This window comes from Sebastes fasciatus, chromosome 11 (assembly GCF_043250625.1).
Source record: "Sebastes fasciatus isolate fSebFas1 chromosome 11, fSebFas1.pri, whole genome shotgun sequence".
Classification (NCBI taxonomy): domain Eukaryota; kingdom Metazoa; phylum Chordata; class Actinopteri; order Perciformes; family Sebastidae; genus Sebastes; species Sebastes fasciatus.
Window position 1 is genome coordinate 1,598,572 of NC_133805.1, and position 17,534 is coordinate 1,616,105.

Below are 17,534 nucleotides of genomic sequence, written 5' to 3' on the forward strand. Positions count from 1 at the left end.
ATTGTGATTGTGACTCTGATTGTGATTGTGACTCTGATTGTGATTGTGATTGTGACTCTGATTCTCATTAAGACTCTGATTGTGATTGTGACTCTGATTGTGATTGTGATTGTGATTGTGACTCTGATTGTGATTGTGATTGTGACTCTGATTCTCATTAAGACTCTGATTGTGATTGTGACTCTGATTGTGATTGTGACTCTGATTGTGATTGTGACTCTGATTGTGATTGTGATTGTGACTCTGATTGTGATTGTGATTGTGACTCTGATTGTGATTGTGATTGTGACTCTGATTCTGATTCTCATTAAGACTCTGATTGTGATTGTGACTCTGATTGTGATTGTGACTCTGATTGTGATTGTGACTCTGATTGTGATTGTGATTGTGACTCTGATTCTGATTCTCATTAAGACTCTGATTGTGATTGTGACTCTGATTGTGATTGTGATTGTGACTCTGATTGTGATTGTGATTGTGACTCTGATTCTCATTAAGACTCTGATTGTGATTGTGACTCTGATTGTGATTGTGATTGTGACTCTGATTGTGATTGTGATTGTGACTCTGATTGTGATTGTGACTCTGATTGTGATTGTGACTCTGATTGTGATTGTGACTCTGATTGTGATTGTGACTCTGATTGTGATTGTGATTGTGACTCTGATTGTGATTGTGACTCTGATTGTGATTGTGATTGTGACTCTGATTCTCATTAAGACTCTGATTGTGATTGTGACTCTGATTGTGATTGTGATTGTGATTGTGACTCTGATTGTGATTGTGATTGTGACTCTGATTCTCATTAAGACTCTGATTGTGATTGTGACTCTGATTGTGATTGTGACTCTGATTGTGATTGTGACTCTGATTGTGATTGTGATTGTGACTCTGATTGTGATTGTGATTGTGACTCTGATTGTGATTGTGATTGTGACTCTGATTCTGATTCTCATTAAGACTCTGATTGTGATTGTGACTCTGATTGTGATTGTGACTCTGATTGTGATTGTGACTCTGATTGTGATTGTGATTGTGACTCTGATTCTGATTCTCATTAAGACTCTGATTGTGATTGTGACTCTGATTGTGATTGTGATTGTGACTCTGATTGTGATTGTGACTCTGATTCTCATTAAGACTCTGATTGTGATTGTGACTCTGATTGTGATTGTGATTGTGACTCTGATTGTGATTGTGATTGTGACTCTGATTCTCATTAAGACTCTGATTGTGATTGTGACTCTGATTGTGATTGTGACTCTGATTGTGATTGTGACTCTGATTGTGATTGTGACTCTGATTGTGATTGTGATTGTGACTCTGATTGTGATTGTGATTGTGACTCTGATTGTGATTGTGATTGTGACTCTGATTCTCATTAAGACTCTGATTGTGATTGTGACTCTGATTGTGATTGTGACTCTGATTGTGATTGTGACTCTGATTGTGATTGTGATTGTGACTCTGATTGTGATTGTGACTCTGATTGTGATTGTGACTCTGATTGTGATTGTGACTCTGATTGTGATTGTGATTGTGACTCTGATTGTGATTGTGACTCTGATTCTGATTGTGATTGTGACTCTGATTGTGATTGTGATTGTGACTCTGATTCTGATTGTGACTCTGATTCTGATTGTGATTGTGATTGTGATTGTGACTCTGATTCTGATTCTCATTAAGACTCTGATTGTGAGACTTTGGAGGATTCCTCTGAAGTTTTGTGCCGGAAGTGTCCTCGGAGCTGCGCGGTAGAGCTGCGCAGTAGCTCAGCGGACTGGGTGTAGTCTGGAGTGTGATAGAGTGAGTTAGTGTGTGTTGGAGTGTGTTAGAGTGTGTTGGAGTGTGTGTTGGTGTTGCTGCTGGAGTCTGCTGAGCTTCATGGCGGCGAACACAACGAGCTGAAGCTCCTCTCTCCGTCTCTCTGTCTCTCTCTCTGCCGGACACGGAGCTCTGTTCGCGGCCTGAACCAGCTCGCCTCTCCGCTGCGTTACTGATCTCTGCGCTCAGCGGGAATCTGTTACCGAACACTTCTGGACAAGTTCAGGGACAGTTGGATTTGATCATGCTGGGTTCTCTCCGGCTCGGGGTCCCGGTCCGGGACCTGGTCCTGGTTCTGGTTCTGTGTTGCTGGGTGTCTCCGCTGGGTGTCCGCGCCGCCATGGACGAGTGTTCGGACGAGCAGCGCGGAGCTCAGCGCTGCATGCCGGAGTTCGTGAACGCCGCTTTCAACGTCACCGTGGTGGCGACCAACACCTGCGGCTCTCCGCCGGAGGAGTACTGCGTCCAGACCGGAGCCACCGGGGTCACCAAGTCCTGCCACATCTGCGACGCCCGGGACGCCCGCAACAACCACAGCGCCGTGTACCTGACCGACTACAACATCCAGCAGGACACCACCTGGTGGCAGAGCCAGACCATGCTGGCGGGCATCCAGTACCCGAACACCATCAACCTCACCCTGCACCTCGGTAAGACCTCCGCCGCGCCAGACCCCAGCGGGAAAACACGCAATTTAAGCTTTTCCTGCTCACTGATGAAAGCACCTACACAGACGAACACAACCACATAGATGGGATAACTTTTAACGAACCCCTCTTTAATTCGGCGTACATCTCAACAGCCTCAAACCTCACGTCCTCCGCGCAATTTCCTCTCAAATTATGACATCTCAGCCGCTTCCACATCCAGCGGTCCAGCTGTAAAACTGTGTTGTTTTGAGAATTTCACAAAGTATTTGGTGTAGTAGCTGTGTGCCGAATCGAAGATAACATCGTAACGATTCAAGAAAAGATCTTAAGTTGTGACATGTGACTTAAGCTCGATCACATACTCGTGGTAAAACTTTAAATTGGTGAAATTGTCTACGGAGTCTGGTGTGACTTTCAGTTGTGTGGCGATAATGGTCTGCTTAACTCTGGTATTGGTGTAGTAGCTGTGTGCCGAATCGAAGACAACATCGTAACGATTAAAAAAAAAGATCTTAAGTTGTGACATGTGATGTAAGCTCGGTTACATACTAGAGGTAAAACCTTAAATTGGTGAAATTTTCTATGGAGTCTGGTGACTTTCTGTTGCTTAACTGAACTTTTTTTCTCACATGAAACTTATATGAAGAATCCTTAAAAAAGCAGCTGACAGAGGAACAGAGGAATGCTAGAGAGCTGAGTCTCCTCTGGTCTTATTGTCATCATGTGTTAAAGTTTGAGCTGGAAATCAGTGATGATGTAACTTGGAAACTTTGGGAATGGGGGAGTTTGCTGCCAGCAGTTTATCATGGAGGACATAGTTTTCATTGTGTGTGTGTGTGTGTGTGTGTGTGTGTGTGTGTGTGTGTGTTAGTTCCTCCATCACTCTCTTTGTGATTCCCAGTGTTTGTTTGTCAGCTCTGCAGCTTTGGAGGTGTGAACTTAGCAGCCTGGTGTCCCGTCGTCCCCCAAGCGCATCACCTGGCCTGTGGATTCAGTGGTTTGGGGGGGTGGGGGACTGAGACGTCCTGCTGGTCTCAGTGTCTCCTCTGGGGACTGAATCAGACGTCTGGGGTTCCAAAGACTCATTACAGCATCTAAAGTCCAGTCCTGACCCGGGAAGCGTTTCTGTTCTGTAGTTCTACACATGTTGGGTTATTAAAGCTGATTCTGATACTTTAACACTAAAATTAGACCTTAATACATCGGATCTGCAGCCATTACTGGATTCAGCAGCTGCTTTGATCGCCCTTTAAACCGCTTTAATTCCATTTTCAAGCAAAAATATCAAAGATTTTTCTACTTCCAGCTGCTCAAATGTGATTTTCTGTCTGTTATGTGATAGCAAACCGGTTATCTTCTGGTTCTGGACAAAGCGAGACGTTCATTACGACTTCATGTAGAGATTTTATTTGGTAAAAGTAAAATAGGTTTAATATTCTCCACTAGTGAAATGTGAAATTTGTGATTTCTTTTGTCTAATATGCAGAACAGGGTTTGGTTGGTGGTGGATAAAACGCCGTCTTTGTTTTGTTGCGTTCTGCTGTGATGTTTTACTGAGTATTTTAAAATCCTGTCTACAGCCCCTGCTAGGTCCACTTACTAGCCTTTTTTCCGGAGCTTTCAGTGGCATCTCATGGTCCTCCTCAGAATTCTCTGTATTTCTCAGAAACAGCTCAGCGGTTGGTCTTCTCTAGTTATGGAAAAGAGAAATGTTGTTATTATTACGTGACCTCTGTAAACACCAGATGTGGCTGCGAAGAAGAAATGGAATAAGTGGGCCTTGAGTTGGGAATGTGACATGCTGCTGTTCTTTCAGTGCTAGTTATCAGATTAATTGACGAGGTGATTGACAGGAAATGAATCAACAATCATCTGATAATTGATTATTTGTTGTTAAGAGCGGTGAGCTGAAACGAGAGGTTTAAAGACGTCATCTAACCGACCTATCGGATGGCTCTGTATCAGCTGACTCCCAGCCGCTGGCCCGCTGGCCCGCTGCCCCGCTGCCCCGCTGGCCGCCGTCGTCTTAGTTTCCCCGGAGCCTTTTTTTAAAAATACCGGTCTATTTGTGAAGCCGGTCTGAAGCCGGTCTGAAGCCGGTGAGCCCCGGGCCTCCGGCACCACTACTGTTTTGAACAGTGCTCCACATTCCTGAGTGGCTCAGTCATGCTGCCGTCTCCGTGGCCTCAGGTACTCAGCTCTGATTATTACAGCTCGTTTTCAAATGGAAATGCACTTTAATTACACGCTGGGGGTTTTTCTCTCCTCCGGGCCGCGGTCTCGTTGTTTTCTTCATAATTACAGCTCCGAGCTTTGTTCTGCTGCTGATAAGCTCCGAGGTGTGAAGTCAGAGCAGCTCGGCGCTCGCACCGCAGACCTGATCTCATTCACAGATTAGATCAACCTTTACGTATCCGGAGGGAACGAAACTCAGAAACAACAAAGTACAGGTGATCAGTGAGCTGCTGGGATGCTCTCTTAGTAGTGATGCACCGGTACCACTTTGTTTCAGACCGAGTACAAGTTCTTCCATTTGGGTACTCTCCGATACCGAGTACCGATACGAGTACTTCTCTGTGTCTAAAGACCCTCGTTAACAGCCAGCTGGAGGGTGTGAGCGACACACGGCAGGCTGGGGAGTCCCGCATACGAGGCGGTGCGCCGCCACCGGCTCTAGGTCGGCTTGGAAAGGCTCGGGGTGAAGGTGCTTCCCGGAGCCGTGGACAAAGTGTCACCAGGGCAGACTGTCCTCAGTGCCAAGGAGTCTAATGCGCGCGCTGGCTGAGGTGGGATCACGGCCCCGCGGCGTCGGGCGCACCACCGGCCCGTCTCGCCCGCACCGTCGGGGAGGTGGAGCGTGAGCGCGTGTGATAGGACCCGCAAGATGGAGACGAGAGGTTAACGTCACGCTGCCGTAAAATGGTATCGGAGCCGTTTTGTGAGTACGAGTACACGAGCACAGTATCGGACCCGATACCCGGTACTGGTATCGGTATCGGTGCATCCCTAGCTCTTATTCTGAGGAAACAGGAAGTGAGTGTTAGATCACCACCTGCTGAGCCTCCCGTCTGTTAATGTACAGTAAAGGCGGTGTCGTGGTCAGTTTGGTCACCAGAGGGAAAATCTGCTCCACACAGAATCCAGAAGTTTCCTCTGAGGCTGCATCTACACTGATACGCTGTTTTAAAACGACCTCCGTCCAGACCAGCGTTGAGAATGAATCTCCGTCCATACTACCACGCCTGTAAACGTGGATGTAGCCTTAGACTGGGGACACAGACTTCTGGGTAATGGAGTCCTCGTATTTAAACGAGGACTGTCGGTCGATTAAAATACTTCATCGCAAATTAATCGCATGTTTTATCTGTTCAAAATGAACCTTAAAGGAGATTAGTCCAGTATTTAATCCTCTTATCAACATGGGAGTGGACAAATATGCTGCTTTATGCAAATGTATGTATATATTTATATTGGAAATCAATTAACAACACAAAACAATGACAGATATTGATCCAGAAACCCTCACAGGTACTGCATTTAGCATAAAACAATATGCTCACATCATAACATGGCAAACTGCAGCCCAACAGGCAACAACAGCTGTCAGTGTGTCAGTGTGCTGACTTGACTATGACTTGCCCCAAACTGCATGTGATTATCATAAAGTGGGCATGTCTGTAAAGGGGAGACTCGTGGGTACCCATAGAACCCATTTACATTCACTGATCTGAAGGTCAGAGGTCAAGGGACCCCTTTGAAAATGGACATGATAGTTTTTCCTCACTAATATTTAGTGTAACTTTGGAGCGTTATTTAACCTCCTTCATGAGGAGCTAGTCTGACATGGTTGGTACCGATGGATTCATCAGGTTCTGTAGTTTCAGATGATACCAGTATCTTCACTCTAGCTTTGAAACGGATCCCTCTACAGCCTCTTAAAGGTGCGTTAATGCATTAAATAAATTAGCGGCGTTAACGTTGACGGCTCTAATTTGTGATCGTGTCGTCTTTCGGTAAACTCTGGACAGGAAGTGGTTCTGTGACAGTTTGTTGAACGTTTAAGAGCTCGTTGAGTTTCATCCAGAGGTTGTTTCCTGTTGAGATTCTTCCTGTTTACAAGACTGTAAATATTTTGTCCTTTTCTGCCAAAATGAGTTTTAACAGAGTTTAACAGGGTTTGTTCTTCTATCCGTCCTCGTTCTTACCGCTGGTTACAGGACAGGAAATGACAAGATGATTTAAACCAGGAACTATCCCATCAAATAAATCAACAAGATCTGCAGCTAGCACTAGCTGAGTCATTTTGTAGTGGGGTTGTATTAGAGGTAAAATCACTGTTTTTGTGAATGGAGTCTGGTGGCTTTGAAGAGAGCGATATAACGGCTTCAGGTCCCCGTCAGGTCAGACGGCCCTTTACCTCGCCGTCAGACGGCCCTTTACCTCGCCGTCAGACGGCCCTTTACCTCGCCGTCAGACGGCCCTTTACCTCGCCGTCAGACGGCCCTTTACCTCCCCGTCAGACGGCCCTTTACCTCCCCGTCAGACGGCCCTTTACCTCGCCGTCAGACGGCCCTTTACCTCGCCGTCAGACGGCCCTTTACCTCGCCGTCAGACGGCCCTTTACCTCGCCGTCAGACGGCCCTTTACCTCCCCGTCAGACGGCCCTTTACCTCGCCGTCAGACGGCCCTTTACCTCGCCGTCAGACGGCCCTTTACCTCGCCGTCAGACGGCCCTTTACCTCCCCGTCAGACGGCCCTTTACCTCCCCGTCAGACGGCCCTTTACCTCGCCGTCAGACGGCCCTTTACCTCCCCGTCAGACGGCCCTTTACCTCGCCGTCAGACGGCCCTTTACCTCCCCGTCAGACGGCCCTTTACCTCCCCGTCAGACGGCCCTTTACCTCGCCGTCAGACGGCCCTTTACCTCGCCGTCAGACGGCCCTTTACCTCGCCGTCAGACGGCCCTTTCTGAGAACTGAAGCTGTTATCTACGTTCTCTTCAGAGCCACCAGACTCCAGTGATTTCCCCTCTCAGAGCAGGAGAGTAGCTGGTCCACCGCTGCATCCATCAGTTAGTTAGTTTGTGTTATTGTGTGACTTTCTGATCTGAACTAGCTAGGGACGCACCGATACCACTTTGTTTCAGACCGAGGACAAGTTCTTACATTTGGGTACTCTCCGATACCGAGTACCGATACGAGTACTTCTCTGTGTCTAAAGAGCCTCGTTAACAGCCAGCTGGAGGGTGTGAGCGACACACGGCAGGCTGGGGAGTCCCGCAGACGAGGCGGTGCGTCGCCACCGGCTCTAGGTCGGCTTGGAAAGGCTCGGGGTGAAGGTGCTTCCCGCGGCCGCAGCTTTACGGCGCTCCCCGCCCGGACCTCACGGGGCTCCCTGCTCCCGGTGCGACTGTCGACCGGGGCGGACTGTCCTCAGTGCCCCGACTGTTTTGTGTACGTCAGGTCAAAGGTTTTAGAAGGACTTGAAGGGAAAACAGACTTTTGATCATAAAGCAGACCCCCCCGCTCATCCCAACAGTCCTGTTCTGGTCGTGACGTTTAATCCCCGATCCTGCAGATAGAGTTCAGATTGAGCCGGCGGATTAATCTCAGGAAACCTGGTGGTGTTTGTGGAGCTGAAGAGTCTGGTGGTGGTGGTGTTTCTGTCTGTTTGGACTCTTTGATGCGGCAGGAAGCCGACGTGTCCCGACTCGACTCTGCAGCTCAGACCTGCAGAGTCGAGTCCGACATGAAAGACCCTCAAAGAAAGAAAGAAACCTGCAGAGTGACAGAGAGGAAGCCTCCGTCATTCATCTGGATTCAACCAACACGGCAGAAACTAAACCAGCGCTAACGCCAACACGCTTCACTTGAAACATATTTACACTACGTCTGAATTAGGGATGTTAATAATTAACCCTTTAACTGACATTAAGCATTTTAACAGATTAACGCTTATCGGTTAAAACGGTTAAAAGAAATATTAATAATTCATTAAAAAGCTGAGCAAAACTCAGAAGAGGGACAGTGAACGCAGCATCGTGGCTGCTACAGTAACTCTCCTGGAGACAGTGAACGCAGCGTCGTGTCTGCTACAGTAACTCTCCTGGAGACAGTGAACGCAGCATCGTGGCTGCTACAGTAACTCTCCTGGAGACAGTGAACGCAGCGTCGTGTCTGCTACAGTAACTCTCCTGGGGACAGTGAACGCAGCATCGTAGCTGCTACAGTAACTCTCCTGGAGACAGTGAACGCAGCATCGTAGCTGCTACAGTAACTCTCCTGACGATGAACTGGAGACAGTGAACGCAGCATCGTAGCTGCTACAGTAACTCTCCTGGAGACAGTGAACGCAGCATCGTGGCTGCTACAGTAACTCTCCTGACGGTGAACTGGAGACAGTGAACGCAGCACCGTGGCTGCTACAGTAACTCTCCTGACGGTGAACTGGAGACAGTGAACGCAGCACCGTGGCTGCTACAGTAACTCTCCTGACGGTGAACTGGAGACAGTGAATGCAGCACCGTGGCTGCTACAGTAACTCTCCTGACGGTGAACTGGAGACAGTGAATGCAGCATCGTGGCTGCTACAGTAACTCTCCTGACGGTGAACTGGAGACAGTGAATGCAGCACCGTGGCTGCTACAGTAACTCTCCTGACGGTGAACTGGAGACAGTGAATGCAGCATCGTGGCTGCTACAGTAACTCTCCTGGAGACAGTGAATGCAGCATCGTGGCTGCTACAGTAACTCTCCTGACGGTGAACTGGAGACAGTGAACGCAGCATCGTGGCTGCTACAGTAACTCTCCCGACGGTGAACTGGAGACAGTGAACGCAGCATCGTGGCTGCTACAGTAACTCTCCTGACGGTGAACTGGAGACAGTGAACGCAGCATCGTGGCTGCTACAGTAACTCTCCCGACGGTAAACTGGAGACAGTGAACGCAGCATCGTGGCTGCTACAGTAACTCTCCTGACGGTGAACTGGAGACAGTGAACGCAGCATCGTGGCTGCTACAGTAACTCTCCTGACGGTGAACTGGAGACAGTGAACGCAGCATCGTGGCTGCTACAGTAACTCTCCCGACGGTGAACTGGAGACAGTGAACGCAGCATCGTGGCTGCTACAGTAACTCTCCTGACGGTGAACTGGAGACAGTGAATGCAGCACCGTGGCTGCTACAGTAACTCTCCTGACGGTGAACTGGAGACAGTGAATGCAGCACCGTGGCTGCTACAGTAACTCTCCTGACGGTGAACTGGAGACAGTGAATGCAGCATCGTGGCTGCTACAGTAACTCTCCTGGAGACAGTGAATGCAGCATCGTGGCTGCTACAGTAACTCTCCTGACGGTGAACTGGAGACAGTGAACGCAGCATCGTGGCTGCTACAGTAACTCTCCCGACGGTGAACTGGAGACAGTGAACGCAGCATCGTGGCTGCTACAGTAACTCTCCTGACGGTGAACTGGAGACAGTGAACGCAGCATCGTGGCTGCTACAGTAACTCTCCCGACGGTGAACTGGAGACAGTGAACGCAGCATCGTGGCTGCTACAGTAACTCTCCTGACGGTGAACTGGAGACAGTGAACGCAGCATCGTGGCTGCTACAGTAACTCTCCTGACGGTGAACTGGAGACAGTGAACGCAGCATCGTGGCTGCTACAGTAACTCTCCCGACGGTGAACTGGAGACAGTGAACGCAGCATCGTGGCTGCTACAGTAACTCTCCTGACGGTGAACTGGAGACAGTGAATGCAGCATCGTGGCTGCTACAGTAACTCTCCTGACGGTGAACTGGAGACAGTGAATGCAGCACCGTGGCTGCTACAGTAACTCTCCTGACGGTGAACTGGAGACAGTGAATGCAGCATCGTGGCTGCTACAGTAACTCTCCTGGAGACAGTGAATGCAGCATCGTGGCTGCTACAGTAACTCTCCTGACGGTGAACTGGAGACAGTGAACGCAGCATCGTGGCTGCTACAGTAACTCTCCCGACGGTGAACTGGAGACAGTGAACGCAGCATCGTGGCTGCTACAGTAACTCTCCTGACGGTGAACTGGAGACAGTGAACGCAGCATCGTGGCTGCTACAGTAACTCTCCTGACGGTGAACTGGAGACAGTGAACGCAGCATCGTGGCTGCTACAGTAACTCTCCTGGAGACAGTGAATGCAGCATCGTGGCTGCTACAGTAAGGCTCGTCTCTTCACAAGATAAAAAACAGTTTTACAGTAAGAACTTAATTTAAAGTTCTAGTGAGACGTGTCCAGACGGGAGTTTAAGGTAAACTTGAGGGTGTTTCGGGGGTTAAGGGGATCCGTGTCTCTCATCAGCTGCAATAAGCCGTCAGTGGTTTCCTCAGCCGATGGGCCAGCTGTGCAGCTCTCATAATCTCCACACATCCCAGTTTCCCACGCTGAGCTCATTCCTCCGACTCAAAACAATGAACCCCCCCCCCCCCCCCCCCCCCCACCGTCCTCCCCCCACACTCTCACACTGGTATAATGTGCAACAGCTGGACACTCCAGAGAGACAAGTGGACTTGTTCTTTTTACGACGAGTTGGGAAATCCTGAGGAGGAGGAGGAGGAGGAGCTCGAGAAGCTCTCAGCAGGGTTTTCCCACAATGCACTGCTGCTGTCTCTGCTGCTGTCTCCACTGTCTCTGCTGCTGTCTCTACTGTCTGCTGTCTCCACTGTCTCTGCTGCTGTCTCTACTGTCTGCTGTCTCCACTGTCTCTGCTGCTGTCTTTACTGTCTCTGCTGTCTCTGCTGCTGTTTCTACTGATGACTGATTTCAAAAGTGAACGTGGGCGTCATCGTTTTCAAACGTCTCCGTTTTTTGTCTGTCCAGATGTCACAGATCAGATTCAAACCGATGCGTAGCGTCTCTCTGTTTTAGAGGACAGGAGACTGTTTATTGATTTATCGAAGAGACAATCTGCCGATCTGAATGAAATCAAAGAGTTTCAGTTGTTGAGTTGATGGATGTCTTCCTGCTGGAGCTCTGAGGACGGACACCTTGTTGATAAAGTCCAGGTGAGGCCCAGCCAGCAGGACTCTTTGTTTGCGTCCCCGTCAGGAGGTTTTGATCACAGAGACTTAACGGTGACTTGGTTTCATGTTGGCGTGACACAGAATGAGTCACGGCGTCGTCGCTGGGCGGATCTGTCTCTATAAACAGTCCCAGTGTTACCTGAAGGACAGGTGGACGACCTGACAGACAGACGGACCTCTTTCTGGGTCAGGCGAGGCCTTCAGGGCCCCTCCGTGAATACTCATCCCTCTTCAGACGAGAGCCGAGCAGCTTCTCTTTGAGATGATTCAGCTTCAGGTCAAAGTCCTGACCGTTTAGAAGACGCTCAGTTTGACCCGGCGTCTTTTCAAATCTACGCCTTTAAAAAAGACTTTCAACAGAAACGTGGCGTTTGACGCAATCACTCGTCGTTTCCCATAAAAGAAGAGCGGTGGTTAGATGCAGCTTTGTTCCGGTTTGTATTTGTGTAAAGATGGAGGTCAGACGTCCTCCGACAGGAAGAGAGCTGCAGGTCAAACACGAGGCGTTCAGGGCCCCTCAGATATCTCTGTAACCTTAGAGCTTCCAGGCGCTAACACATGAATCCTGCCGTTGTCTCAGGCTGCAGGTCACGGTGACATGTTTGGGTTTTCAGTCAGATAAGACATGAGTGGGGAGGTCTTCCTCCTCCTCCTCTTCCTCCTCCTCTTCCTCTTCCTCTTCCTCCTCCTCTTCCTCTTCCTCTTCCTCTTCCTCCTCTTCCTCTTCCTCTTCATCCTCTTCCTCCTCCTCCTCTTCCTCTTCCTCTTCCTCTTCATCCTCTTCCTCCTCCTCTTCCTCTTCCTCTTCCTCCTCCTCTTCCTCTTCCTCTTCCTCTTCCTCCTCTTCCTCTTCCTCTTCATCCTCTTCCTCTTCCTCTTCATCCTCTTCCTCCTCCTCTTCCTCTTCCTCTTCATCCTCTTCCTCCTCTTCCTCTTCATCCTCTTCCTCCTCCTCCTCCTCCATCAAAGAGAAGACAGATATTTTAGTAAACTGAAGTATAATCCTTACTAAAGTATACTTCAGTTAAATGTTGTTAAGTATATCTCTGAGTTCATAAAAGGTAAACTGAACTCTTATTTTAAAGAAGTAAACTAACAGCACGCCTGAATAATCGTCTCAGTTCGTACGGGAGGTGACGGATGATCTGACGCACTAGAAACACAACCTGTGGAGCGATGCTTCCTCTGGGCTCTGGAGATGGAGACCGTTTGATACCTGACGTTCAGTCTCCTCTCGATGTTGCTCGTAGTGTTTAATAACTGAATAACCAGCCGGACGTCGGTGCATCGGGACTCCTCAGGACTCCTCAGGTCACCTTTGTTCTTGTGATTCCTGGAGCTCTCAACAAACAGCCCCTCCTGATGTTTGACCCGCCGCTCTGTGTTTGTTCACTCATCACACGTCGCCACTTTGAAGTACAAACTCCACATTCTTCGTCACTGTGTGCTAATTAAAAGGCCCGTGGTGCGTTCAGGGTCTCCGCTGGAACGTCGCACGCTGCCGTTGGGCCTGGATGAAGCTGGAGGCTTTTTGTACCTGTACCAAACACCCCAAGTCATTGATGGAAATGATCAAATACGATGTTCTTTATAAACTACGGTGAACAGATGAATGGTCTCCAGCTGTTGTTGTCTGTTGTTGAGGACGCCGTCTACGAACCGAGCGGATCACGAGACGAGATGCGTCTTCAGGATCTGGGCTGATAAACTGTTTCTTCACATGTGCTGTTGTTCTCTACGGAGGACGGAACCTGCCAAAATAAAAAATAAATTACTACATAAATATATAAATGATATTAACAATAAAGATAGTCATTAATTAATTGATAAAATGTGACATAAATGTATATTTCTGTTCTAATTTGCTTCTTCATTTATTTATCTTTTTAATTAATCCCTTTATTTATTTACTCTTCTGTTTAATTTCCCCTTTTATTTATTTATGTATTTATTTGTATTCATTTTTAAATGTATTTATTTTTGCAATTTATTTTGTAGTTATTTTTAAACTTTGTTTTTTATTTATTTTATATTTATATATGTATTTATTTATATAATGAATAAATAAAGAATAATAAATAAATACATACATTTAAAAATAAATATAAAATAAAAAATAAGTGCAAAATAAATAAATAAATAAAACATAAATGCAAAAAATAAATAAATACATTTAAAAATGTATAAAAAATAAATACATGAATAAATAAAAGAGAAAATTGAACAGAAGAGTAAATAAATAAGGGAATTAATAAAAAGATAAATAAATAAATAATTAAATTAAAACAAATATCAATTTGTCACAATTCATCAATTAATTAATAACTACATTTATTTTTGATATTATTTTTGCTACTTTTCATGACATTTATTTATCTATTTATTTTTGAGTCATTTATTTATGTATTCATTTATTTTTCATTTGATTTTGAGTCGATTGCGGGCCAGTAGTTTAAAAGTGTTGTGTTGTGTAGAGCTGCAACGATTAGTCGACTAATCCATTAATCCGTCAATCGACAGGAAAACAATCGCCAACTATTTTAATAATTGTTTTAAGTCATTTTTCAAGCAAAGATGTCAGAAAAGGCTGTTTTCAGTCTCAAATATGGAGATTTACTGCTTTTCTCTGTTTTATATCCTGTTAACTGAATATGTGACAACATGAGACGTCTTCTCAGCTGTTTGGTGTTCAGCCTGGTGAAAGATGGACATAGTTTTTATTCACAGGTGACTTGTGAAACTATATTTGGACTTAATTGGTTGAATGAATGTCAGCCGAGAGGAAACGGTGCGATCGGCGTTCGCTCGTGTTCCAGCTCGTTCCAGTTTTGTTTCCATAAAGCGCGTTGTATTGTTCTCACGACCTCCTAAACGACAGGTTGTTATTAAACTCTGCCGTATTCCTGCTGACATCTGGATCAAACCTTCACGGAGAGATGATGATGAAGTCACAGGAAGTTGTAAATGTCGTGTTCTTCATGACTGTAATTACAGCTTCATCTGTGTGTGTGTGTGTGTGTGTGTGTGTGTGTGTGTGTGTGTGTGTTGAACGTTTGAAACATGCCAAAATAAAAAATAAATAAATGTCTTTAAATTTAGCAAAACTAATATTAACAATAAAGATAGTCATTAATTAATTGATAAAATGTGACATAAATTGATATTTCTGTTTTAATTTGCTTCTTCATTTATTTATCTTTTTTATTAATCCCTTTATTTATTTACTCTTCTGTTTAATTTCCCCTTTTATTTATTTATGTATTTATTTGTATTCATTTTTAAATGTATTTATTTTTGCAATTTATTTTGTAGTTATTTTTAAACTTTATTTATTTTATATTTATATATGTATTTATTTATATAATGAATACATAGAGAATAATAAATAAATACATACATTTAAAAATAAATATAAAATACAAAATAAGTGCAAAAATAAATAAATACAAATTGAATGCAAAATAAAACAAATGCAAAAAATAAATAAATACATTTAAAAATGTATAAAAATAAATACATGAATGAATAAAAGAGAAAATTGAACAGAAGAGTAAATAAATAAGGGAATTAATAAAAAGATAAATAAATAAATGGACCGTCTGCAGGGTTTATTATCAGACAACATGGCGGGTTGAGTTGTACTGCAGCTGCAGACCACACTGAAAACTACTTATTGCTGCTTTCAAGGACACTCAGACACCCGAGGTTTGAGATTAGGCTGCGAGACATCAACAAGGACGAGATGTTTTTTTTTACATGGACAAACGTCTGAATTTGTCTTCTACGTAGAGCATCACGATTATGGCCAAAATCATAATGACGATTATTTTTATTAATATTGATATCATGATTATTCATTGGTTTTAGGGACAACATATTTTTGTTTCACTTTCACATTAGAATTCCTGCTAATATACATTTAGGGCTGCACGATGTTGGAAAAAACAGATATTGCAATATCTTTTTTCTGATATATATATATATATAAAAAGTGAAATGCTTCAATCTGACGCACTTTGAGAGCAAAATTAGCAACAATAAGAGGCTAGATAAACAATGTTATGCTCTTAAAGGTCCCATATCGTGCTCATTTTCAGGTTCATACTTGTATTTTGTGTTTCTACTAGAACATGTTTAAATGCTGTAATGTTTTAAAAAAACTTTATTTTCCATATGTACTGTCAGCCTGAATATACCCGTATTCACCCTGTTGTCTGAAACGGTCCGTTTTAGTGCATTTCAACGGAATTGCAACAGAATTGCGTTGCTAGGCAACAGCTTGGGTCCATGTTTACTTCCTGTCAGCTGATGTTATTCACATCCACTGCAACCAGGAATAAACTGTGACACATTTAGAATGTTTACGTTTAAAACTTTGAAATGGTCTAAATATTGTATATTTGTGACATCACAAATGGACAGAAATCGGCAGAAAACGGCTTGTTTCAAACGCTCAGTTTCTGAATATGGGCTGTGTGTGTTTCCCTGTGGATTGAGTGTTTCTATACTTTCACAGTATTTATATAGAACTTAAACCTGCTTTACAATACGGGACCTTTAATTTAATCATAAACACATTGGTCGTATAGATAACATCTATACCCAAAAGTGAATCATGCTGTTAGTTTAGGAAGGGCTTGATTTGATATGAGCAGAACGTGCATTTTAAACGTCAACATCTCAGGCGATCATGTTCAGTTCATTGTGAGAAGACAACATTGTGATTAATATTGGATTAATTGTGCAGCCAGCCGTTCCTCTAGGTTAGATGTTCCTACAACTTTTATCAAGAATACACTTTATTTGTGCAGTCGACTGTCAACTCTCGGATTGTCATGAAATGCACAATCGAGCTTCTGTCTTTGTTTTTTGGTGGTGCATTCAGTGGTAGCTGTATTCATTAGATAAGTCGTTGTGAAGACGGATTTCGGCCTGATCTTAAAGCTCCGGTGTCGGAGTGTCCTTGAATGCACGTATAAGCAGTTTGTCCTGCGACAGTCTCTTTAACAAAGACGACAGTTGAGTAAACATCGGTGGTCTTTTCCGTCCTTCAGGTGATAGAATGTGAATACCGTAGTTCATGTTGGCTCAGACTAAACAATGTGAAATCAGCGGCTGCTCAGATGCAATCTGCTGGTCTTTAAGTCAACATGGAGGCGGTGGGCTCTGTTCTGGTATCGGGTTTCACACAGGAAGTCAGGACTCGTTGTTGGTTTGGGTCTTCACCAGAGATTCTGGAGTAGCGTTAAAACCGACCCAAAGAACCAGACTGCTGCAGTTGAAAGCCGGTGCGTTGCTGCATTCGAGGACCCTCCAACAGTTTGAGAGTTTTGAGTCGCACAAGGTCAGCAGCAGAGGCTTCACATCACAGAGGACGGATCCACGTCTCCTGGAAATCCCAGAAACGCTGCGTTCAAGTGCACTTAGTTGTTCTAGTTAGACGGGATCAACGAGTTCACAAGCTTTCAGTCGTAAACTGAAGAGTGGATACTCGTACACTTCATTGATCGACTATATGATGATTATGTAAATGACAGCTGTTTTTCATGAACAGACTGTTAATTTACAACTTATACGTTTACGACATATACTTTAATTTACAACATATAACTTTAACTACTTTATGAGGTATAACTTAAATTTACAACGTATAATTTAGATTTTCAACATATAACTTTAATTTGCAACTTATAACTTTAATTTACAGCGTATAACTTTAATTTACAAATTGTAACATTAATAGACAACTCATAACTTTACGATGTATAACTTTAATTTACAACATATAACTTTAACTACTTTATGAGGTATAACTTAAATTTACAACGTATAATTTAGATTTTCAACATATCATTTTAATTTACAACTTATAACATTAATTTGCAATGTATAACTTTAATTTACGACTCATAAGATTACTTTACAATGTATAACTACTTTACGACGTATACATTTAATTTACAACTTTTACAACTTGTAGTTTTAATTTACAATCTATAA

At 44.6% G+C, this 17,534-nt stretch overlaps 1 protein-coding gene across 4 annotated transcripts in view; it reads left to right on the top strand.

Annotated features, from left to right (window-relative positions):
* Nucleotides 1-1,769: 1,769 nt before the first annotated feature.
* lamc1 (laminin, gamma 1) overlaps nucleotides 1,770-17,534 on the top strand; it is a 74,776-nt gene continuing 59,011 nt past the window's right edge. For all 4 annotated transcript variants that reach the window (XR_012595754.1, XR_012595752.1, XR_012595753.1 and 1 more), the window contains exon 1: nucleotides 1,770-2,474. Coding sequence is in view for 1 of the 4 variants with exons in the window: in XM_074649859.1 (XP_074505960.1) it covers nucleotides 2,069-2,474 (406 nt within the window). In the remaining 3 variants the exon portion in view is untranslated. The remainder of the gene's footprint in view (nucleotides 2,475-17,534) is intronic.